Raw genomic sequence first — 25,589 nt, forward strand, 5'->3', positions numbered from 1 at the left:
GCGGATAGCATGCTGTGAACAGAATTCAAGTTTACCATGGTCGGTTCAGAAATAGCCAATAAAAATCAAACTTGCACTGTAAATACTGTTAATACAGATAACTTTATACAAAAGTATCAATAATCTTCACAGATTTCATCAAACTAGTTTGATTTTATTTTGTTGACTTTAAGTCTACTGTGCACACATTCTAATGCTTCCAATAGATCCTTGAATTACATTTTTTTAATTTACATTATTAAGCAATAAAGCACAGTTGAAGCCTCACAATCCACATGATTTAAACTTGAATAGCCCAGTACAAATTGGTTAGAAATAACAGCAACTGCAAATCATCAAAGAATACAACATTTATCATTAGAATAAGTGCTTAAAATTGACGATATCAACAGCTAACCCACTCTGAATCACTGTCTGGCTTACATCAAAAAATGACAATAAAATCAATACCTTGTTTTAGCTGTTTTGCTGTAAGAAATGTAAAATATTAATACACAATTAATAAACAGTAAAACAAATAGACTGAATTTAATAAAAGGATGTCCCTTAAACTGTGATGAAACAAATAACAAATCAGATTATTCAAGATTCCTCAGGAATGGGGAAAACTCCTGTCCAACATACTGACTTTTTATTCCATTTTATTCCACTCATTGCATAATATATAGTCTGTTAAATGCAATTTATATTGTGAGATAAGACATTTTTGGCTAAATAAATGCATACTATATAGTTCCTTCTAAAGTTGTCATTTTCAAGTACACTGAACACTGTAATGTAAATTTGTTTAGGTACATTAAACTACAGCACTTTTCTGTCATGTTATTACATGATAAAGAAACTATTATATAATATATTTGACATTAAATAAAAAAGGCTCCAGCTCTGATGTGTTATATTTAACATTAAAAAGTAATACATTAATTATATTTAATTGTGCAAATAAAGCAATATAATTGTTTAAGACATTTAAATGTAGGATATTTTCAAAAAGAAAAAAAAGGGGAAAACATCATTATAACTGAAATATATTTTCTCTGATTTCACTTCTTGGAAGATGTTTGGAACATTCAAATTTAAGCATTTGGCCAATGCCACATTTTTTAAAAATTGCTGACAACAAACAACAGTCAAAAATCAGTCACTTAAAAATTATTGTAGGAAACCTAAATTTGTTTAAGGTTTAAAAAAAAAACCTCTGGAAAGAACAAATAAAAAAAGAAGCGAGAAAGCAAAAAAGGAAATTGGATGGTCCATAGTCTAACATCTATGTCAGACTTTAGTAATTAGCTTTACATTTCATCACACCATTATACAGTACATATTGAAATACAGGAAAATTAATCAAGGTTGAATCTTAAAATAAAAATATATTCCATCAAAACACAAGCAATTAAACTTTCTTTTCAAATGTGTACCATCATTAAGGTAAATCAGCTTGAACCTCTATTAAGAAAAAGGTACAGCAAAGCCAAAAATCTATTGTTGGATCACCTGTGTACGTCTTGTGTACACTCTGCCTGAGAGAGACCAGATCCCTCAGCTACTAACTGGTTTTACACAGACAGCAGCATGTTATGGCAGCAGAGAGACAGAACATAATTTTTCAATAAAATGTTTCTCAATTGTTCTCAAGGCCAAAATTGCTAGAGAGGTTTTCTATTTAAGTCTCTGAGTTACATTGGCCAAGGCCACAGCAAATGCCTGTACCGCTGAGAATGGATACTGAAAATCCAGGATGTATGCATTGCCATCAATTCTGCCAAACTGCATTACCTGTAACAGAATTATGTGTTAGATGCAGAGGAATAATTGAAAAGGGCAACTTTGTTACTAGAGGCTATTGATTGATATTGATGTGAATCAACATTATGAAATTATAATAATAAAAATGCTTACTTGTCGTCCATCAAGCTCAATCTGAAAGTTTTTGGCTGACTCTTGTGTCACCCGTCCTCCAAAGTCAAGCTGATAAACCTGGGTAGCTTCATTCCACAATGGCTGCTTGTTGGCCATGACATAGACGAAACCTTGGCTGCCAAGACTACGATCCTCTCTCTCATTAGCTTTGCGGCACTTGATCTCCTCAAGTTCGCTTGCAGTACGTAGATTGCGCTTGCTCTTCCGTCCTTTCTTGCTGCTCTGGCTTTGGTTCATCAACTCGTCACTACTAATGAAGAGTTCAGGCTCACTCTCTGAGCTGTCCTGAAACTCATTGGAGGTCCTGCTCAGTTTCTTGGCCTTGTTCAATGGCTCTTTCTGCCCTTTAGGTTTCTTCTTCTCCCTGCTGCCGAGTCTTGGGCTAGAGATCAGGGAATTGAAGTCTGAGAGTGTACGACTCTCCTTCTTTGATTTTCCTTCAGAGACACTGGACATGTTTGCCTCTTCTGCCCTACTGTCAAGCCTCTTACGACCCTTTTTGTTGAACCTCTCAGCTCCCTGTGGAATTGGACTCTCATTTAGTGAGGACTGCTCCTGAAAGTTCTCTCCAGATTCAGCAGTCACCTCTGAGGTGATTTGATGGTTCAAGAGTTCAACAGGTGGAGGAGGAGGAGGAGGGAGAGGATGTGGGGGAGGAGGTGGTGGGGGAGGTGCAAGTGGTGGAGGAGGAGAAAGAATGGGCTTTTCCAAGGCCTTATGGGTCTTACCGGGGAGTGTGGCTGAATGGTCTGGCAAGGGAGGGCAGTTGCTGTAAGTGGTCCAAGGATGCAAACTCATTGGATGGAGCTGAATGTTGCTGCAGGAGCTAGCCCCTGGGTACATGGGAGGCAGAGTACAGCATCCTAGATTGGTCAGATTAGCGGAATAACCAGGGGGAAGGACTAATGTTGGGTCGGGCTGGCTGAAAGGACTAGATGTTACCATGTCATTGGGACCACATGGCTGCGCAGGACTCTGCAAAGGCTGCAACTGAGGTCCACCATGTCCAACCACTGATGGAAAGTGTGAAAGAGACAACTGATAAGCTGAAGGTAGGGTCATAGAACTTGGACTGGGGGAAGGCTTCGTTGAAAGGACGTAAGGCAGTCGGGTCATGTCCAAGTGCTGTGGTGGGCTAAGAATGAATGGTGGTGGCTTATGTGAAGGAGGTGCAGGCAGTATGTTTTGCTCTTGAGGTATCCATAGTTGATCTGTTGCAGGAGAGTCCCATTGGTAAGGTGGAGGCCGTTTGACAGTCAAATTAACATCTCCTAGCGTCAAATGTCGCACTGATTTTTCAAGATGGCACTGTTGACTTACTGTCTCATCTTCAGTGAAGGCAGAATTTACATAAACGGTTCTGTCTCTACTGTTTTCAATGGGACTCAGGAGGTTATATGAGGACTGGGAAGCCAATGGTGACGCACTTTTGGAGTGCACGATTATAGTGCTGTGTTGGGCCTCTTTGCCTGCTGGAAACTCTTGCCTCACCACAGTTCCTCCAGCAATTCCACTGCTGTTGGTACCACCACCAGTGACACTGACACTTGTGCTGCTGCTATTACTGCTACACTGAGTGCACGTATACAAAGCTGTGGGGATCCTAGGTTGATAGGACAACGTGAGGGAGCCATTCATTTTTGATTTTGTTGGTAAAGTTCTCACTGTGTCCACCATTTGAGAAACCTTTAGGGAGGGTTCCCTTCGATCACGACGCAAAGTGGCATGAATCAGACTGCTGTCAATCCTCTGTGTGGAACTTCTGATTGTGTTGATCTGGCTGGACGTTTCGGGATAAGGTGGTGGGTCTCCACTTGGTATGGAATATCGAGGCACAGAGAGGCGACTGAGAGTTGCTGAGCTATATGGCAGTTGGACCTTCTTGTTCTCAGAAGAGGTTACTTTCAGTGTAGCAGAGCTGCCCATCCCTTGCACCCCATAGGCATTTTGGTTCCTTAACAGGCGTCTCCTTGGGCGACACACCTCCTCCACATTCCCACTGCTGTCAAAAGTTGTGATCCTTTCATAGCCTAGTGGAGTTGGGTATTGAAGGCCCACCGGATGAAGAGAGAATTCATCCTTAGTTAAGCATTGGTCCGTTGACAGCGTATTGCCATTCTCATTGCTAACAAGAAGAACGGGAGGGGCAGTGGTGGGTATGGCTGCTGCAGCAGAAACCACTGTACCTGGATAAGGTGGCGGAGGGTTTACCTTGCGCATCTGAACCTCAAGATTGTCCATTTCAATGAAAGACTGTGGTCGTGAGGGAACCTTCAGAGTGAGGACTTGTTCTCCTCTGATCGATGGCTGGCCTGGATGTGGAATTTGAGGCATCAGCTGTAACTGATGCAAGGATAGAGTAGTATATCCTGAAGGAGGAGGCTGTAAGGTAATTTGCATTTTGAGCTGCTGCTGCATTTGCTGATGCTGCCTTTGCATCTGTTGATGCTGCAGCTGTATTTGTTGATGCTGCTGTTGAAGCTGTTGTTGCTGCTGCCTCATCTCTTGAATTTGTTGTCTAATTTGTTGCTGCTGCTGCTGCATCTGTTGCTGCTGCTGCTGCATTTGCTCATGCTGTAGCTGCAGTTGATGCTGCTGATGTTGGAATTGTTGTTGATGATGTTGATGAATTTGCTGTTGATGCTGCTGCACTTGCTGCTGAATGTGTTGTTGCTGCTGTTGCAGTTGCTGCTGATGAATTTGATGTTGTTGCAGCTGCTGTTGATGCTGTTGCTGGAGCTGTTGATGCTGCTGCTGGAGCTGTTGATGCTGCTGTTGCAGCTGTTGTTGATGCTGCTGTGTTTGCAATTGATGTTGCATGTGCTGCTGCTGCAGCGACTGTGGATGCAGCTGCTGTGACTGATGTTGCAATTTCAGATGATGCTGCTGTGGTTGTAATTGCTGCTGATGCTTTGATTGTTGATGGTCTTGTTGTTGCTGTTGCTGTTGTCGTTGTTGGTGGGATTGTTGCGGAAGATGATGTGGGGGAGGAGGAAGGGTTCCACTTAGAATGTTACTAATTTCAAGGCCACTAAATATCACCTGTCCAGGGTTGGAGTATCTTGTTGGAACTGTGTACTGTGCTGTAACAGTGTCCTGACTATTTTCTGAAGCTGTTGCATTAGCTGCTGCTGCTGTTGCTGCTGCAGCTGCAGCAGCCGCCGCTGCAGTGGCCGTTGGATTTGTGAGGACATCAAGTTGAATGTTCTGATTTGCTAGGAGAGACTGAACAAGGCCTATACTCTGCGTAGGAGACATGGCTTGAGCAGGACTGTGAATTGGAGCGATTGGAATATTAACCGTGCAAGGAGGATTGTCGGCTGACACTCCAGAGGGTCCCATCACTAGAAAAAGAGGCATGAATATTATTTGTCATTGTATTTAAGCTAAACAAAGAATCTATACAAAAAATATTTACAGATTCTTACCTGGTAAATCATCTTCATCCTCACTGAACACATTAGGATTGAAGACTGGGAGACTCATGAAATCCAGGGAAATTTTACGCACCTCAGGTAAATAGATTGTCATCTGACGGGGTTGCAGGTGCAGCAAACTAGTTTTATAAATAACTTCAAGAAAACAAATTTGTAATTAATGAATAAATAATCCTATTAATCAAAGCATATTAGATGACACATTGATTATCACAAAAGCAATTATGTGAAACTGTTAATTTTAACAGACGTACCTGCTCCCAAGTTAGCTGGCAAAAAGGATGCAAGGCCCACAATCTTAAACTTTGTTCCCCAGATGTTAGAGGTGACCTGGGCCAAATAATTATGCTGCAAAGCAAATCAGGTGATAGTTTTAGAAAGTAGACAAAGTTGGTTTACAGTCCTTTTTATCCAGCTAAATATATGTGACAAATGCTTAGCAAAGTGTCCAGTAGAGGCAGCCAATGAATACAAATACTTCCATATTGATTGTAGGCATGCAGATTAATATTATATTAAGATAATTACCTCACTAAAGCCATCAACAGGAAATTCTCTTCGAGTTAGACTTGGTGACCGAACTGGTGGCTTCTTTGGTAATCTAGGAGACCTAGACATTTCTTGAGATGTTTGGGCAAGTTTTGGAGACTTTCTTGATTCCATATTAACTCTGGGCAAAGATACAATATGAAACACAAGAGAAACACAATTAAAATGATGGAATTGTTATGTTCTTCAAAAGTTTCAGAAGATTACTCTATTGGTATTTATCTTGTGTTTTGCCAAGGTTTTGATGGAACAAACATTTCTACCATCCTGTAATCAATGGACAGTACCTTAAATGTTTAGAGTACCTAGGAAGCTTAGGAGACCTGTTTCCTCTGGAAAGTTTTGGTGACTTTCGTCCAACCCACTCATCACTTAACTCAATATCACTAGAGTCGGAGCAGTTACAACTGTCAGTCAAATAGGAGATCATCCCATTTACACAGACCTCATCTGAAAGGCAAAATTATATCAAGTTAACTTCAAGACTCCTCAGTGCATTCATACATTTACCTTAATGAGGAGTTTTAACATGAAATGTATGCGATTGCTTGGTGTAATCCTTTTTTAGGTGCTTTAGATCTTAAATGACAAGTGTGTTAACAGATATTGTACATCCATTTCAAATATGAATAGTTTAAACTCAACAAATGAGCTTATACACTATACCTGTTTTACCATCCATTTTGGGGTCCATAATGACAAACTCTGGTCGCAGTTTGCTGATGCGACGGCCCTTGAGAATAGGCACCAGGCCACCTAGGTGTTCCAGGTAGAGTGTGTAACAGGGCCCTCCTGCCTCTTGGTTCTCCTCTGAGCGTTTCATAGTGCAGTGCAGCCTTTCATTGCCTGCTGTGGGATAGCTCACAAAGTCCCGGATGTTGTTTGGATCAGGGATGGGTGGCTGGCAAGACAAACGAGAGCAACATTGAGTTTAATGCATTATATTAGCACACATGTTACTTCACTTGTTTTGTCTGTTTACCTTGAGAGTTGGAATGAATGCTGTGGTAACATAGGAACAGAGTAGGGAGGGCATATTCAGTTTTCCCACATCTCTCTCCTCTTTAAGAGCACTGGCAATGCCCTGCTGGCACAGTAGCTGCAGACTGGCCACACGGTGCTCTACACGCACAATATATAGTGCTGGTCCGCAGGCTAAAAACAGCCGGGAGTCCCTGTGACCCCAGCAGATAGTAGTGATGGGCCTCTACAAGTAAAAGATTTATATACAGTGTAATATATTAATTAGTTGATGTATGCATATTTTGTACACACTAATCTACTGTTTTATACAGTGGCCCAAAAACCGTATTTGGACACTTGAAAATGTATGAATGTTATTGCAATATTTGACAAGGACATCTGTGTGAGCTTGAAGGGAACAGTTTTCATACACACTCTAAACTACCTTGAGTTTAGTTGGTTAAAAGTAATTGGAATATGTCTAAGAAAAGGGAAGCAAGTTTTGAGAAAAGCTCTAAAATCATTTGTTTGCTAATGCCAATTGGTTTGATCATTTGTTGTCTAATGCAATGGCTTTTATTTTGAAGTGTATTCTTGAGTGTCCAGATAATTTCAAATGCATAATTCAGTGCATAATGATCCAGTTTACACCTCTTGTCAAGATGCATCTCGGGTGATCCAATCGTATGTGATCAGGTGAGATTCATCCATGGCTGGATTGGTAATCTGGCATACCGGGCATTTTTCTGGTGGGTCGACGCACTTTGGGGCCGGCCGCAAAACAGGCCGAGATAAAATGAAATGAGCCACCGCATTATGCAGAACGGGCCACAAATCGGTGACAAGATATGCCGAAGGGGGCAGCGATATGCACAAATTTAATCTAAGCACAAACACAACATGTCAAGCAGAATTATCTGTTATTTTATTGGATAACTTGCATTAAAGGAGCTTCAGGTGTTTGAGCTTCTAATTTGTGTTGATATCAGACATAATGATGAAGATCCGTGAAGCTCTCGTGATTGTGTATGTCTTGACCGGATGGTTATTTCCTTTTAAAGCCACCCATAACTGGCAAAGTTTCAACTCTTGTTTTAACGCAGTGGTTGATTGGAGTGAGGTGAGGGGTGGTGCTTCACTGCTGCCGGGGCGCATACAGAATGGATTTGAGTTTACACTTCAAATGCGTTGTGGTCACATGCATTTTTGTCCACAGTCCTCGTATGTGGTTTTTGTGATCCAATCACAAAACGTTTAAGACCCCGTTTAGGGCAGACAACATGTGATCGGATTCCCCAAAATGCATCTTAATACCAGGTGTAAACCGGGTCAATTTAGAACCCATGTGGTTAAATGATAATTGGTGTAGACAGCTCACTTGGGCTGGAGTTTCTAAAGTGTATATATGTTCCCCTTGGACATTGTAAAACTTGACAAGGGCATTCCTCATTATGGAGATGCAGGCTGAGTCAGCGGGCAGGCCGTGACTTTCCATCCCTGCCACTGCCAGAAGGTCTCCCTGAGAACACCACTGTACCTCCACATCTGAAACAACACAACTCTGTCCACTCAGATAACAATCTAGTATATCTCTGTCACAAAGAATCAACAATCATGATGTGATATCAAATGGTCTGAAGGAATACTCAGGGTTATTTTCACGGAGTACACTGTATAACCAGAAGTTCCTCCCTCACAAAAAGTTGTACCATTTCAAAAGGACAATTTAGACACTGTGCAGCTCAAGGATTAAACTAAATGTTTATTGAAGAATTCATCTAAGTATTTTAAACCAAAAGCAGAATTATTGTTGATGGTTATCAACAGCATGTCACGGATGCAGTACACAGACATTGTGGTTGAAAATAACCAGGAATATTCCATATACAATGATCCTGATACAGAAACGCAACATGTAGATGTTTGTAGATAAATGCATTTACATGATATATGTAGATTTACACTCACTGAGCACCTACATATTCATGAGATTATCTAAATTAGCCAATTGTGAGGAAGCAGTGCAGTGCATAAAATAATGCAGATAAGGGTCAAGAGCTTCAGTTAATTTTCACATCATCCATCAGAATGGGGTAAAAAAAATGTGATCTCAGTGATTTAGACAGTGGCATGATTATTGGTGCCAGACGGGCTGTTTTGAGTATTTCTATAACTGCTGATCTCCTGGTATTTTCATGCAAAACCGTCTCTAGAATTTACTCAGAATGATACCAAAAACAAAAAACATCCAGTGAGTGGCATTTCTGAGGACAAAAATGCCTTGTTGACTAGAGAGGTCAACAGAGAATGGCCAGACTGGTTCGAGCTGACAGAAAGGCTACGGTAACTCAGATAACCACTCTGTACAATTGTAGTGAGCAGAACAGCATATCAGAATGCACAACACGTCGACCCTTGAGGTGAATGGGCTAAAACAGCAGAAGACCACATCGGGAACTTTATTAGGACCATAGTGTTCCTAATAAAGTTCTCAGTGAGTGTATGCAATACATATAGGATCCAAAAGTCTGAGACCACATTAAAAGTCATCAGGTTCTGCACAAAATTGTGGAGTCCACGCCAGCTCACGTGCATGCTGTCATTAAAGCATAAGGAGGACATATCAAATACTGTACCAAACAAATCTGAAATTGAAAGCATTTTCACAAGAGGTCTCAGAATAATGGACTTATATTATTACTATAAAAGATCTGTATTTTACCTTTCAGCCCTGAGCGTATAATGTTAGGTGAAAGGTCATCATAGCTGTTCATTAAACTAATATCTCCCGATATGAAGCTGACTGTGAGCAGTGGTTTGAGGTTTTGCACTTGAAAGAAAAGACAGTTTTATAGTCAACAACAAAAAAAATCAAATACACATCACTGCCAATGCAATCATCCTTAAAAAAGTAATAATTCCTATTCTATATATATCATGTCTAAATCTATAATATATACATTTTTAGGATTTAAAAAAAATCAATTTCATGGTCAAGTTTTGTTGCTGCTGTGTTGTTGCACTTTTGACAAATAACTCAAGAACCCTATACAGTAAAAAATGGTTCTTGAAAAGAAGAGAGTTCTGGTGCTGCATAGAACCATTGAATAACCTTTAATTTTAACAGTGTAATGTAGCCTACCTTGAGCTGGGGCAGTGTCATCAGAGTCTGTATCGCTCTCAGTGCTGTCCTCCACCAGAAAGTTTGGGCAGTTCCAGGACATGCTGACGATCCCATCTGATTCATGCAGCAGAACATGGGCAAGCATACGGCCATGGCAATCCATCACTATGACTTGCCCGTCTGCAGTTCCAAACAGCACCTGGGGGGTTAAATGAGTGAAAACTCCAAATTAGGGAAATAGGCAGAAATCCAAGAGCAGTACTTGATGGCAAGAACTGTTGTGTAATATGATCATATTTGTTTTAATAGTTTGCCTCAATTTAATGAGTTCACACCAAAAGGTTACCTGTTGGTCATCGGGGGTCCAGATTCCACAGGTGATCTGGCTTTCCAGATTGATCTCAGAAGACCAGTGTCTCTGACCACTCACTGAGCCCACCAGGACGAAACCATCTCTGTAGGCGATTAAGGCCTGTGTACCATCATGTGACCAGGTGAAGTCGCTCACCTAGATGACAAACCAATAACTATTTGTGTGTGTGAAAACAAGTTTCATTCCATTATTTTGATTCCAAATCATTTGAATTTAAAAAATGTATTTGCTTGTTTTCAGCACCATTGCAGCTTCTATGGCTGTTTTCTAATGGCGAAATCCAGATTAAAATATAAAAACAGGTAGAACAACTAAAAACGTATTATTAACTGATGAACTAGTTGTTTTGTGCTTTACAACTGTAACTCTCATGTTCAGAGGTGGCTGACTTTAGGAAACACATGAAAGCATAATAATGGCCATAGGCATCATTTACAGGTGGGACGTGTCCCAACCACTTTTTGCTTTTGCCAATTTTGTCCCCACTACTTTTTGAAATAGCTTTCGTCATCAGTGTCTATGCAGAAGGAACATCTCAGGTGAGCAGTAGTGTCAATCTTTGAGGCAGTTATCATTGGTGTTAAGTGACATTGTGCAGTGATGTTCTCTCATGCATCCAGATGAGCTCTACTCACTCTGCTGTTGCGCAGCTTGCGCTCGTTTCCAGTTAAATCGCAAAGAAAAATGCAAACAAATGTGTCCCCGCTCATGACATACATCCACTGACGTACAGATGCAATTTTCATTCATATCAGGGTGGATCAGAACCCGGAACTCCTTTATCAGAGGCGAAACTTTTACAATAAGACCAGTCTTTTTGGCTAAAGTTAGGCCTACTGATCCATGTATTTATCTATTGACTGACAAAATCCCAGTACTGACAGTAAGTATGGATCGAGTTAACAAATTATGCATAATGTTTATTGGAGCGCTTGAATTGGTCATCAAGACCAATAACTTTTTATCAAAAGAGTAAAAGATTATTTAACTATCTGCACGTAACCTAATTAATATTCATCAGTTTTGCCAGTTTGTGATGTCACTCCTTTCCCCCAAACTGTCCCCACCACTTTTTACAACAAAGCGATGCCCCTGAAAATGGCAATTAACTGTGCCATACCAGAAAGATATACAGTGATTTCGTAAAGTCTGAGACAACTAGTGAAAATGCTTTTATTTTACATTTTTCTGAAAAAATATATATTACAAATTATATTATTAGCATAACAATGAGTTAAAAGTGCATGTTAAATGTGATTAATGGCCTAAAAATAGTGCAGAATATTACTCTTACATAAAGCTTCTTGGTTTTATTTATTTATTTATTTTCAAAATTCAAAAACTTTGATTCGATTTTGAATCTCATATTTTCAGTGTGGTCTCAGACTTTTGTACACCATTACATTTACATTTACATTTATGCATTTGACAGACGCTTTTATCCAAAGCGACTTACAGTGCAATTATTACAGGGACAATCCCCCCGGAACAACCTGGAGTTAAGTGCCTTGCTCAAGGACACAATGGTGGTGGCCGTGGGGTTCGAACCAGCGACCTTCTGATTAACAGCCCTGTGCTTTTTAGCCACTACGCCGCCACCACCACTCACCACTGTATATACTGTATATATAAATGTATATAAACTTTTCCCATTGTATGTTTGTCAAAGCATATAAATAGGATTTTCAATCTGGACAGACATATTTTATACACTTCTAAATTGAAAACAGAAGTAAATATGAACATACCTGAGCACCTCTATCATTCACCAGTTCTACAGACCATCTTCCTTCATACTGGATCCACACAAATATCCCACCCTCCATGTCACATGTAGCAAGCTTCTGAAATGGCTCATTCCACCTGACAAGGACAACCTGTACAGATCACATCATGGGAATTTAATTCCATCCGATAATCCAAAAAACACTTCTTTTGATTTAAAAAATGTTAAAGCTTAAAACGTTCATTTAATAATTTTAAGACGAAACTCTGACCTCACTGTTATGACCCCGTAAATTGAAGTTAATTCTTTGTGGGGTATTTCTGTCTCTCCTGCAGTGACTGGAGGTAAACGTCACACCCACAACACCCCGTGCGTTCCCCGTGGCCAGCCAGCCCTCCTCATAGTAGCGCCTCCTGCACACCGGCTTCTCTTTCTCACTCTTGGGAACTCTCCCTTTCCATGAGAGGCAGAGGATGTTGGAGTCACTGCAGAGGACCGGACCATGTTCCACCGCAGCCAACATCCCTACTGACTGACCAGGCTACGGGTGTAGAGGAGGAAGTTAATATCAACAACACCATGATTTTAAACACTTTAATGATCTGTAATATAACTATTGTTTGATTGGATAACATTTCTTTATGTTTGTTTTTATTGTCATTCCAGTCATAAACAGTACACATATATGGCTGCATATATAAATATACAGTGAAACGAAATGTTGTTCACTAGGTCTAAGGTGCAAATTAATTCAAATACTAATAAAACTAAATTAAGTTCAGTTAGTAGCATTTCAGTGCCACTATAATGAAAAGCATCTGTGTTTGAGAAAAGGCTCAACAAATAATATGGGTGTGGACTTTTTCTTTCAACATTTGGAAAATCAACATAATGCTGATTTCTATAAAATAACATTTTGACTCGTGAAAACGCGTTTCTTTGTCACGTTTAAAAAAATACAAAATACAATTGCAATTACAGTGGAAGTGAACTGGGCCAGTTCATAATAAATTGCAAAATACTCACTGTTTTAAAAGTATAGCCACAATAAGTAAACATTACACAAATTAGCATGATTTTAGTGTGATCAAATCGATTACTAACCATATCTTTGTAAAGTTTAAGAAATTCAAAATCACAACTTTGTTTTCAAAACAACTAAACCCTTTAATCTCAGTATTGGATATCATTTTACATAGAAAGTTAGGGAGCGATTTTATCACACTAGAATCATGCTTACATGTATAATGTTTATGTCTTGCGACTACACTTTTGAAACAGCATGTATTTTAATGTTTATTATGGACTGTCCCCATTCACTTACATTGTTAGTGCCTCACTGCAACACCTTTTTTTTTTTAAATAAACGATGGGAAAGTCTAAATGATTTTTTGCGGTAATCAATATTATGCCGCAGATGCTGTTGATTGAGCTTAACTTGTTTTGAACATCCTTTTAAAATGTTTTAGATTCACTGAAACCCTAATAAGTTGACTCTTCTCAATTGACTGGTTAAACTTGTTCCCTCAATTGAATTCAGTAAATGTCATCTCAAAAAAATTGTGTAATTAAGTTAATTTAACTTGGTGATCATATAGAATGAACTTAACTGTTTAAGTTAAGATCACTAGATGCAAGTAGTCTAAACTCAGATTTGCCATTTAAATGTAGTTGTTTCTACTCTGGATAAAAGTGTCGCTAAATGTTATGTAATGTCAATGTACTTTATAAATCATTGAATGGAATCAAATTTAGGTCAAAAAATAACAGCTTAAATAAAGATTATAACTGATTCTAGGTCAACTATAAATACATAAAAAAACTTATTTCTCCACAGACATTCATAGACATCTGTACTTCAGTTGCACATGCATAAGGAGAACTGAGATGTCCAGGGTCCAACTTGACCAAAGGGAACACAGATCACCCTATCACTCTTAATACTAATAGTTATCTCAAATTGTTAAAAAACAAAAACAAAAATAGTTGATTTTCTCCCCAATTTAGAATGCCCAATTGCCACAATTGCACAAGTCCTCGTGGTGGCATAGTGACTCGCCTCAATCCGGGTGGTGGAGGACGAATCTCAGATGGCTCCGCGTCTGAGACCGTCAATACACGCATCTTATCACGTGGCATGTTGAGCATGTTACCGCAAAGACATATCGCGTGTGGAGGCCCATGCTGTTTCTCTGCGGCATCCACGCACAACTCACCACGCACCCCAACGAGAGCAAGAACCACACATTATAGCGACCACGAGGAGGTTACCCCATGTGACTCTACCCTCCCTGGCAACCGGGCCAATTTGGTTGCTTAGGAGACCTGGCTGGAGTCACTCAGCACACCCTGGATTCGAACTCAATTTACAGTTGAACAGTACAAGTCCTATAACTACATATAAATAATAACATAAAAACAATGATACTTTAATCAAAGATGAGTTAAGTTTACTTATAACTAGGTAATGTTACTTAAAAAACAAAGTACATTTTCAATGAGCCAAATAAGTAGGTTTACTTAGAAAAAGCATGCAAACGTCTTGAAAAATCAAAAGTCAACGAATTCAATTTGACAGCGTAATGGTGACATCACATGAAACCACAATTTGCAACAAAACATCATAATACTACAAAAGAGCTAAGACCTCTATGAATTCTTAATAACAAATTTAAAAGCCCCGACATGTCTCCTTCGACCAAGGAAACATAATTAAATAATTCAGGCACAAGGCATTATGGGTATTTCCCATAGCCTCAATAAACACTCATCTTAAGTTTATGGATTTATAAGAAAAATAAGTTCTATGAACATAGAGCCTAAACCTTGACATTACAAGTAATGATTAATTAATGACCCAAAAATGAAAATTCTCTCATTATTTACTCACACTATAAAAAAAATAAGAGTTAAACATGATCCAATTTGGGTCATTTTTGCAACACAGCACTGGGTCCAATACGGACAAACTCGGGTTGTTTTGACCCAACGGGTTTGGGTAAAAGTTTGACCTAGCATGCCATTTTTTTTTTTTTTTACCCAACTATTAGTTAAAAATTACTATACTGCTGGGTCAAAATATTCCCAAATTGGTTTTAAAATTAATTAGAATTCATGGTCATCAAAATCACTTTACCCCCCTCTCCTACCGCCCAGACAGACAGAGACACACACACATGCACAATAAGGGAGGCAGATAATGATAACAATCAAAAGGTAGAAATTTATTGTCTGTTTCAATAAACAAGTTACCAGTGTGTATAAATTCACACACTGGGGAACACTTCTTGGGATGATTAATATTTAAGAGGTAGAAAGCGTTGAAGTAAATGTCCACTGTCCCCTGCAATGTATTTTGATGAAGCATTTCTCTGTGAATGACAACAAAAGCTTGTGTGTATGGAAATTTGATGGTATTTTTTGCACGATGCAGGTACTGTAATCAGCCTCTGAGACGATCAGAACCTGGGAAAACAGAAATGACTTTTAGTAAAATTATTATGCGTCTAATGCAGTACTCATGACTTATTAGTGCATCTGCTAAAGTATATGGTATTTTTAGTAACACTTTACAATAAGATTGTATTTGTTATCATTAGTTAAAGTAGCGATGAACAATATTTTGAGTTAATGTTAATTTATGAAAATTGGTAATTGTTAGATAATGTTGTTTAAATCGTTCACCCCAAAAATGATAATTTTCTTATCATTTATCAGTGTATGTACTGTACATGAGTAGAGCGTGTACAGTGCTCTGGACATGGGTCAAGCACAAGGAATGCATTTAATAAAGTTAACAAATAGTCCTTGAACCGCATTGTAATTTTCTGAATCTGAAGGCAACCCTGACCAAACACCCCCATGACATCAGCCTATGGCAAATCTAAGGCCCCTTTTTCATGCCCGTGTTAAGAACAGGATGATGCGCCAATACCATGCACCACTACCACTACTGCTATACAATTGTTTAAAGTTTGGCTGTTGATGGCAGCAGAATGCAGAATGATATTCACCCCAGTGGGGCATGGCATTTATGTAAGCTACCACTGTCATGTTGTCTGATCGAATCTGAACGTGGTGATTCGCTACCTCGGAACGCAAAGCCTTCAACGCTAAGAGACAGCTAGTATTTCCAGACAACTGAAGTGCTAGGTGCCAAAGGCTGGGCACCCACCACACAGTGGGCCTCAGCCTGCACTGAACACATCCGTGATTACTACCTTCTGCCAGAAGACCTGACCCAGCATGATGCTGTTAAAAGGTTGTAGCTGTCCAAGGTGCTAGAGCAGCCAGACAGCGGCGAGTTATGCCAATGCACATGCGCCCCTGGCACCAGGCGTGCCGCCAGCGTTGGAGAGGTCTCATGTAAAAGACCTAACAGTGTGATGGCAATGCTCTTCACCCAGTTTGACATTGCCATTTATATAGCCTGGGCCTCAGAGTAGTAAATTCCTGTGCTCGCACAACAGAGCCTCTGATTGGGCTAATAATAGCTCACCATAGAGGTAGTTAAAAATGCACACTCCGCTCAGCTTCAATGGAGCGAGCGCTACATCAATACACTTTGAGAGTGTGGAGAGCCAAGCAAAAGACTAAATAGGTTAAGATTTTCCTTCGAATGGGAATCTCAAGATGAGGTGCAACTCAAACATGAAATTATGTGTGTCCTTTAGATCCACTGACGCAAATCAGTCCAAGGGCAGATCGCCCGGTAAGACCGGTTTCTGAGATAATGTTCTGAACGGGCGCTTTGCAAGCACGTGATTCAAGCGTCTAAGATCTAAAATGGGCCAAAACCTGCCATCTCACTCTGGAACAGATGACATCAGCTGTAGAACATCTGTGTGAACCGCAGTTCAGAACAATCGCTACAGAGACCGAACGCCATAAGCAAGTTAGCGGGTGCGCCAGCTCGCTCGCTAGAGGTGATAGATCACCGCTCGCCACTGGGAAGTGGTTGTGAACGGAGTGTGTGTGTGAAAGAAGTGTGTCGGCCTTCGAGTGTGCGCTTCTTGCAGTGCAATGACCCCTTTTCTTTTATGAGAACATCCTTTATTTATACAACACACAGAAGCAACTGTCTGAGTAATATCCCAGTCACAACGAACTCCGGCAAGGAGTGAATAGTGTGTGATGTGTGTGCGTCTCATACAGCAAATGCCTTCTCTTATGTGAGAACATTCTTATGTGAACACCACACACAGAAACACATTTGTGTATCATCACAGCGACCTACTGCAGGGAATGACCAGCATATGAATGTGTGCGTCTCAATATTTGTGACAAGCACGTTTCAGATTTTTATGAAAATGGTTTATGTGAACACAATACTCTATTGTGTGAGATTGTTTATGTGAAAATCATCACACAGAAAAAACAGACATGCAAGTCAAGCCATTTTTATTTGTATAGCGCTTTTCACAACACACATCGTTTCAAAGCTGCTTTACAGAAAATCATGCATTAACAAAAAAATAGTCTTAGAGTGATCATTGTGTAGTTTGATTGTGTACTGCGTTTCACATCCCTGATCTCTGCCTGCATCACCTCGGTCTATTGATGGACTACGATCTTGAAATGGAATACATAGACTAACTATTGCCAACAAAAGCCTTCATCAGCCAATTAACATGGACAATTGCATCTGTGAACTTCTGCAGTTAATCCAGGATGAACTTCAAAGATTTTGGTCATTAATCTTACAGTTCATACAAAATCGATGTTTAAACACTGACCCTTAACACTTAGTTTAATCATTTTAAACTTTATCTATACATAAGTAATAATGTCATTATATTCATGATGTTAGCCAGAGGGGAACTGGCCCCCACAGTGAGTCTGGTTTCTCCCAAGGTTATTTTTCTCCATTAATCAACTTCTTATGGAGTTTTGTGTTCATTGCCACGGTCGCTTTCAGCTTGCTCTCTGGGGTTATTAATACAATTATTATTTAATTACTTATTTTTAAACATGATTAACAATCGTATTTTATCTAATTACACAATGATGATTCATCGACAGTTTTATCGTCTGTTAATGCTGATCTTCTGTAAAGCTGCTGTCTTTGGCAGAGTAGCGGGGGCGGAATTCTCAACCTGATATGAAAGACAGCGGTGATTGCACTCATGTAGTAGCCAAATGGGCTGGCTCACGGACATTCGTTTGACTGTCTGAGGGAACCGAGTAGCTTTTTCTTTCTTTTTTTTTTTCTGGTTCCGCCTAGCGGCTGGAGTTTGTTTTATAGATTATGTTTTGTTGTGTAATTCTCTCTCACAAAATTTTTATAGAAAGACCGGACTTGAGCAATCCGATGGCGAAGTTGTGCGGGGGTTCTCGTAAACATACGTGGACTGTTTGAGTTTAGGGAGTTTAGAGGCGCCGCCGACCGTGAAGGGAGAAGGGGCTCCTAGCCAACCACCTGGAGCAGTCAAGGATGCTGCCAGGGGTGGGGGTGACCCTTATAGGGTCATGATGATCGCCGACCGCGAGGGGCTCCCGGCCGACTGCCTGGAACAGGAGAACTGCTGCCAGGGGCGGGGGAGACCCCATCTGGATAGGGGCTCCCGGCAGGGTTGCCCTCTTTCCACATTATTGTTCTGTCTTGCCCTGTGTGGCAGGGCAGAGGGCGGGGCCGGGTCGTGATTATACACACCCGTTCCATTATCAGGCTAATTAAGCCTCCGAGAGGGATAAAGGCCGATGGCAGACGGTGGTGCGACGAGCGAGAGATCGTTTACGGACATGTCCGTCATGTGTGTGTTTGTGTCTTTTAAGTTTCTCATTAAAATATTATTTATATCATCAAGCCGGTTCTCGCCTCCTCCTTTCCATTGAATACGTTACACTGGTGCCGAAGCCCGGGAAGGAGGAGGGATGCCCGTCAAGAAGTCCTCGACACTGCCCTTAGCCCAGGAGAGCGCCGCTGCCATCCACCGGGGGAGAAAGTAGACCGACCGCCTGGACGCGGTGAACGGCCTCCGTCCGCGAGGCGAGTGGGGACTGGACTGCCCGACCACCTGGAGCAATGGAGCCGCTGCCAGGGGTGGAGGAGAGCCCTGCCATCCCCCAGAAACGCAGAGGGGTCGATGGAAGATCGCCGTCCACGAGGGGAGGAGGGAAGTGTCTCCCCGAACGCCTGGAGCGGTAGGGCCGCTACCAGAGGTGGAGGAGTGTCCCCACGAGTCGCCGAGAACACGGAGGGGCGTTCTTTCCACCGGGGGTTGTGAGTCTGACTCAGGTCTGCATGGGGAGAAGTGGCTGTTGTCCACCTGAGAGGTTGGAGTAGTGATCGAGGATTATGCGACGGTGTATCGGAGAACCGGCGAGAACCGGCTTGATGATGTAAATAATATTTTAATGAGAAACTTAAAAGACACAAACACACACATGACGGACATGTCCGTAAACAGTCTCTTGCTCGTCGCACCACCGTCTGCCATCGGCCTTTATCCCTCTCCGAGGCTTAATTAGCCTGATAAGGGACCAGGTGTGTATAATCACGACCCGGCCCCACCCTCTGCCCTGCCACACCCTGGAACCATTAGAAGCCACGATAAGGAGGATGATTTTCCAGGGGTGGTGGCGGGAGGTGTGGCACATAAGCTTTTGCTTTAAGCAGATTATATTTTATTATTCGTCTCCAAACCTACTAGATCAAAGCCTAGCCTTCACAGAATTATAATTCCTTTTCCAAGTTCTCGGGATATAGAGTTAATTGGCCTAAACCTGAAGCTTTGGCTCTGACAGCGTACCGCCTAGTAAAAGCTTGTCAGCCGGGCACCTTCCAGTGGCCCAAACAGGGCATTAAGTATTTGGGTATTTTATTCCCAACAAATTTGTGTGATTTAGTTAGTTAATTTTGACCTTTTAATATATAAGGTTTGAGCGATGTGGGCAGGTGTGCTTCATTACATTTATCTATGATTGTGAAGGTTAATGTTATCAAAATGAATTGTATTAAAAAATTAAACGACTTGCTACAATCTCTCCCTGTATATGCCCCCTCTCTTATTTCAAGCAATTTGATAGCATAGCAAAGTCCTTCATTTTGAAAGGAAACGTCCCTGATTACATTTCATTAAATTACATAGGCCGATTGTCAAAGATGGGCTAAGCCTACCCAAGATTCTGTTTTATTATTGTGCATTTGGACTCAGACATTGGCTCATTGGTCGCTTCCACCTGAAAGAGCCCCTCCCTGGTTTTGTATTGAACAGGAAGTTCTTGCCCCTATTTTGCCATTGCAAAGCCTTCTATCAAACTAATCGGAGAAGTTACACCACGTTATCTCACATTTGCACTCGGTATGGACAAAAGTGTCCAGAGTGTTTAATTCGGGCATTTATTTAAATGTTGCCTCAATCATATGGCTGAACCCTATATTATGTATTAATAAGTCTCCTTTCTGCTGGTTAGAGTGGATTGTGAGGCAGGTTAATACACTCAGTGACCTATATGAGAGTGGGGTGTTGAGATGTTTTGAAAATTTGGTTCAACATTTTGGGATTCCCAGATCCCAGTTCTTTAGGTATTTACAGCTGCGCCACCTGCCCTGTAGTATTTTCGGTAGTAGATACACCCCCCTAAAGCGGTAGATACTCTGGGAGTGATGATTACTGCTTTTGGAAAAGGTCATGAGGCATCAGTGTATTACTCCCTGCTAATTTAGAGTCTGGGGGACGATGCTTTAAACTCCATCAAGAGATTATGGGAGAAAGATTTAAACTTGAGGAGGGAGTGTAGAGGGCTAGGTTTCTAAAAAATTCAAGTCTGTATCTAGAGATGCAAGGGTGCACCTTATGCAATTCAAGATTTTACATCGATTCTACTGGACCCCCTCTAGATTGTATAGGGTTGGTGTTAAAAGACACACCTGCTGGCGATGCCAATAAAAAATGGAGACACAACCCATGTTTTGGTTGAAGGTTCAGAGTTTTATGTGTGATGTATTGGGCACACATAAAGCTCAATTTTGCCCCAGACTCTGTATTTTAGGCAATAGGGCGGTCATCAATATAGGGAATAAACAAATAAAAAATTGGGTCGCAACCAGTGTTATGATTGGCAGACACATTTTTTTTAAAGGGATGGAAGTCGGCTGGAGTGCCCTCATTTCAAGAATGGTGCACGGAGATGGGGAAGGTGGTGGCTTTCAAGGAAGCGTCATGTAGAAGGCTGGTGAATTGGGATTCGTTTGATGGGAAATGGGGCAGCTATTTGGCATTTTTGGGGGGCTCTCGGGGAGGGGCAGTGGAGGGAGAAGTGAAAACATGACAAAGGGTCCCATGTTCCCAGGGTCCAGTGTTCTCCAGCTCTATTTAGCAGATAATGCGAACCTGAAAAACATGTTCCCCAGCTCTGTATTCACTTAATATGACATGGGCTTAGGGTTAGGTTATATTTTAACTTGTTAGGGTTAGAGAAATATTTTATCTTGGAAATGGGTCAAATTTGACCCAAACACAATAGGAGGGTTAATGCGTGTTAACAGAATTTTGAACTGGGGAACTTAGGACCCTTGGAACATAGATGCGCTCCCGAATAACTGATTCCAGACTGTTTAATGATCATTCACGGTGGTCTGTCATCAAATATTGCTTATTGAAAAAAAACAAAAAAACAAAAAGATTAAACATTACTTACATGTCTCTAGTGTCATCTCTCGGGCTCTTCAATTTTCACGGAGGTTTAAAATTTCATGCGGCATCCACAATACAGCATCACTCGGTTACAGGTTATTCAGTGAATAGTTATAAACCCAAGCTGAAAACCTGAATATGTGTTGAGACAAACAAATGTAATGCATATGTGGTTGTTATGTATTATATGCGTGATAACTGTGGTATCAGCAGAATAACTGAATCCAAACAGTTAAAGTTTTGAGAGTTAATGCACATCTGATGCGTAACGGTTGCTCAGTAATTGCGCATTAATTTTCAATAATTCAACTGTCAGTCTCTAAATATTCCTTCATATGTTCAAAGATGACTAAATAAATGTATAAATTAATGACTTACAGCTTACATCTTCTAGTTTCCAGCGTTGGTGCTCTTTCTCTCATTCTGCAGCCTTCACAAAGATTTGAAACTGGGCGTAGGTAATGACGTACGACATATATGGTTTCTTTCACGTCCGCTTTCCCAACCCAGTGCTGGGTTACAGGTATAAAACCTTTACCAACCCAGTTTGCATCAGATCAACCCAACTTCTTCACCCAAAAGTCTCAACCCAGTGTTTGGGTAGAAAAAATAACCCAGCATTTTTTTTTTTTTTTTTAAGAGTGCACCCTCATACCAAGATGTATATGACTTTATTCTTTAGAACACAAAGATACTTAGAAGAATATTTCAGCTCTTTAGGTCCTGACAATCCAAGGGAATGGTAATTAGACTTCTGTAGCTCCAAAAATCACATAATGGAAACATAAAAGTAATCCATTTGACTCCAGTGGTTAAATCCATATCTTCAGAAGCGAAATGATAGATGTGGGTGAGAAACAGATCAATATTTTAGTTCTCTTTTTACTTATAATGTGAAAGTGAAATTAAACAGGCACCACATGTGGCTTTCAGATGAGAAAGTGAAAGTGGAGATTTAGAGTAATGGTAAATGGTCTGCACTTATATAGCGCCTTTTTAACCTTGACGTTTTTCAAAGCTTTACACTGTGACTCATTCTCACACACACTCATACACCAATGGCGGCAGAGCTGCCATGCAAGGTGCTAGCCTGCCATTGGGAGCAACTTGGGGTTCAGTGTCTTGCCCAAGGACACTTCGGCATGTGGAGTCGTGTGGGCCGGGATTCGAACCACCAACCCTGCGATTAGTGGCCGACCCGCTCTAGGGCCACAGCCGCCAACCACCGAGTATAAAGGAATTAAATTTGTATCTGTTTCTCACCCACATCAATCATAGGTCTTATGAAGACATGGATTAAACCACTGGAGACATACAGATTACTTTTATGTTTCCTTTATGTGATTTTTGGAGCTACAACGGTCCGATCACCATTCACTTGCATTGCGAGGACTTACAGAGCTGAAATATTCTGCTAAAAATCTTGAGGGTGGCATGACGGTGAGTCAGTGCTAAGATAATTTTCATGTTTGGGTGAAATATCCCTTTAATTATGACAACTTGATTTTTCCAGTAATGGCAACATTAAGGTTTACTGTGTGGAGTATGACATGCCACACATCAACTGACCACTTGCATTATCTATAATGCTAGTTGTCACTAACAAAAGTTTTTTCAATGCAAAAAATTAAGATCATCTTGGCATGTAAAATAAGAAAATTCCCACCTCTTCATAGTCGCTGGACATTTTTAGTCCAAATTCCGTCTTTGCAGGAGTGCTCCATTTTGCTTGCTTATTAAAATAAAAAAGAAGAAAAAAAATTGATGTGCAGATGTGTCTAAAGAATGAATGTGACTAAAATCAGGCCATTATAATCTAAATAATATAGTTTATTCAGTCTATATTCAGAAAACGTCTATATTTGAATTATATCTGGATGAAAATAGAAGACTATATGGACTTTATCCTCATTATACAAAACCAGCTTTCAGCCTTCTGGAGTCCAGGATTTCTGTGCAGAGTAAAACACAAATACACTCACAAGTGAGATAGGGATAAATCTTAACACAATACCACTGAAACAGACATATATCATTAGCAGATTGACGAGCAAGTACAAGCTAGAATCATTTAAATACACTAAATGTACATGTCTGCACCCACACTTGAGTTGACAATAGTCCCCATTACGTCACACGACGTTTAAATCCCCAACAATTCGCTCTTATATACACTAAACCCAATAAAATGCATATACATCGAAGCATCTATTAAAAGAGCATGCAAACGAGCATTAACAGAACATTGTGCAGAACTGAAGCAAATGAGGGATAAGGCAGCTCGCAGGCGTCATGGCAACAGGGATGTGATGATGGCTGAATTTTAATGACATACAGTCCAATCCTATATAACTGCATTTATTCTCATTTCCAATATAAACATTACATTTTCCCCATGCAAGTTCTATAAGATCTATAAGATAGTTCGTTCTAAAGATAATCGTGCTGTTAAACTACAATGCAATCGACATAAAAACAGCTATAACAGGTTTGCCAGAACACGAATGGCTCATTTTCAAACATCTGGTTATATGTGCATTGTGACAGGTAATTAAGATGGGTGCAGTTTAGAATAAATCCATCAATTGTGATCACCACCTACACTCGAGATTATACAACCATCTAAGAAACGACATTTACAGTTTCAAAAATAAACATTTCAAAGAAATCAAATGGAAATAATATAAGCTAGCAAGAGAATAATTCATTCAGGATTCATCATAAAAATTCTGCATTAATTTTACAGGCAAACTCACCTCTACTTACTCGCTCACAATGCGTCTAAATGGTTGCCAGATCAACATGGTGAATTTTAGAACATGGGAGTATTAAACTCACACAGTGGGATGCAGTGCTTTGGCGCAAAATAACTCCAGAATGAGGGATATTTTGGCGCGCGGAGGCAACCCACGCGCTGACGGAATGGAGCTTCAGATCACATGACAGGCAACCCCATCCAGATGGTGTATAAATCATGCAGATAATCACCTCAATCCTCTTTTTACTTGTAATAAACATATAAAGAGGCAATAATTTATGTAATATATTTCCATGTTCACCAAAAACCGTGGATATTTACAGTTATTCAAGGGTTACTAGTGAGTCGGTCCACTGTAGGCCATCTTGGGAACGCAGTCGGAGGCTATTTCCAGTCATGCCAGTGCAGCTCCTATCTACTTGAATGGGGGAATGCCGTAATCTCAAACACAGCTGGTCAGTATTACGATCAAAGAACATATTTTAAATCATAAGTAAAATCTGACAAAACTGGTCTTGTAAATTGTGCTTCTCTGCCTCATATTACACTTAAAAAAGTAATTTCCCAGGCTTGTATAGCTGATGCGCATGCGCGTTCTCGAGTTGATTGACAGGCGATATATGTATCTAAAAGGTGATTGGCGCTTTTACATGTAAGGCGGGACTTCCTTGCTACATCCGCTAACCGTTGCAATTTCTCCCATTTATTTGAACACACGTGGCCCTTCTCCCCTAAATAATCTCTGGTCATTTCTAGTTCTTGAACTCTGAATCCTCGCCTTGTCAGTGGATTTAAAAAACGTTCCATTAAAAAGTTTGAAGGGGCCGTTCAGACCGAAAGCGTTCTTGTTTTAAAAAAGCAAGACGCAATAAATAGAACAGAACGCATCGAGATGTGTTTTTAACGGTTGAAGCAGAGCCCATCTGAAAGTTGAGCCTACAAGGTTAGCATAAAATAGCATAACGTAGCGGTCCCATAGAGGGCGTTACACCAGGAGGAGGAGATTAGTGCCAGGTCTTTTAGAATGGATGTCTATAGATGAGATGCTTCCCGACGCTGAATAAACTACTTTTGTGAGGAAACAGTTCATCACTTAATTAA

At 40.5% G+C, this 25,589-nt stretch overlaps 1 protein-coding gene across 3 annotated transcripts; it reads right to left on the reverse strand.

Moving 5' to 3' along the window:
* Positions 1–167: 167 nt before the first annotated feature.
* On the reverse strand, positions 168–24,524 carry tulp4b (TUB like protein 4b). Of its 3 annotated transcripts, none has more exons than XM_052144986.1 (16): positions 24,487–24,524; positions 23,397–23,682; positions 12,364–12,633; positions 12,115–12,243; positions 10,340–10,501; positions 10,012–10,192; positions 9,592–9,699; positions 8,248–8,414; positions 6,889–7,113; positions 6,573–6,807; positions 6,212–6,356; positions 5,886–6,027; positions 5,612–5,705; positions 5,349–5,492; positions 1,900–5,264; positions 168–1,776 (listed from the first exon to the last, which is right to left on the reverse strand). In XM_052144986.1, the coding sequence occupies exons 2-16, from the start codon at positions 23,415–23,417 to the stop codon at positions 1,660–1,662; spliced, it is 5,505 nt and encodes a 1,834-aa protein (XP_052000946.1). In that variant the 5' UTR covers positions 23,418–23,682; positions 24,487–24,524; the 3' UTR covers positions 168–1,659. The 3 variants fall into 3 exon arrangements, with proteins under 3 accessions (XP_052000946.1, XP_052000944.1, XP_052000945.1); XM_052144984.1 differs by having other exon boundaries at positions 6,194–6,356; XM_052144985.1 differs by lacking the exon at positions 24,487–24,524 and having other exon boundaries at positions 6,194–6,356; positions 23,397–24,441.
* Between the last annotated feature and the right edge of the window lie 1,065 nt (positions 24,525–25,589).

The sequence above is a fragment of the Xyrauchen texanus genome, chromosome 16, assembly GCF_025860055.1.
Source record: "Xyrauchen texanus isolate HMW12.3.18 chromosome 16, RBS_HiC_50CHRs, whole genome shotgun sequence".
Lineage (NCBI taxonomy): Eukaryota > Metazoa > Chordata > Actinopteri > Cypriniformes > Catostomidae > Xyrauchen > Xyrauchen texanus.

Excerpts from the sequence above, each read along its gene's own strand:
- tulp4b (XM_052144984.1), bottom strand. The coding sequence starts at position 23,417 with ATGTCCAGCGACTATGAAGAG. Across the intron at positions 9,700-10,011 it reads TGACACTGCCCCAGCTCAAG|TGCAAAACCTCAAACCACTG; the intron begins GTAGGCTACATT and ends TTTTCTTTCAAG. Across the intron at positions 7,114-8,247 it reads CTTTAGAAACTCCAGCCCAA|AGGCCCATCACTACTATCTG; the intron begins GTGAGCTGTCTA and ends TTTTACTTGTAG.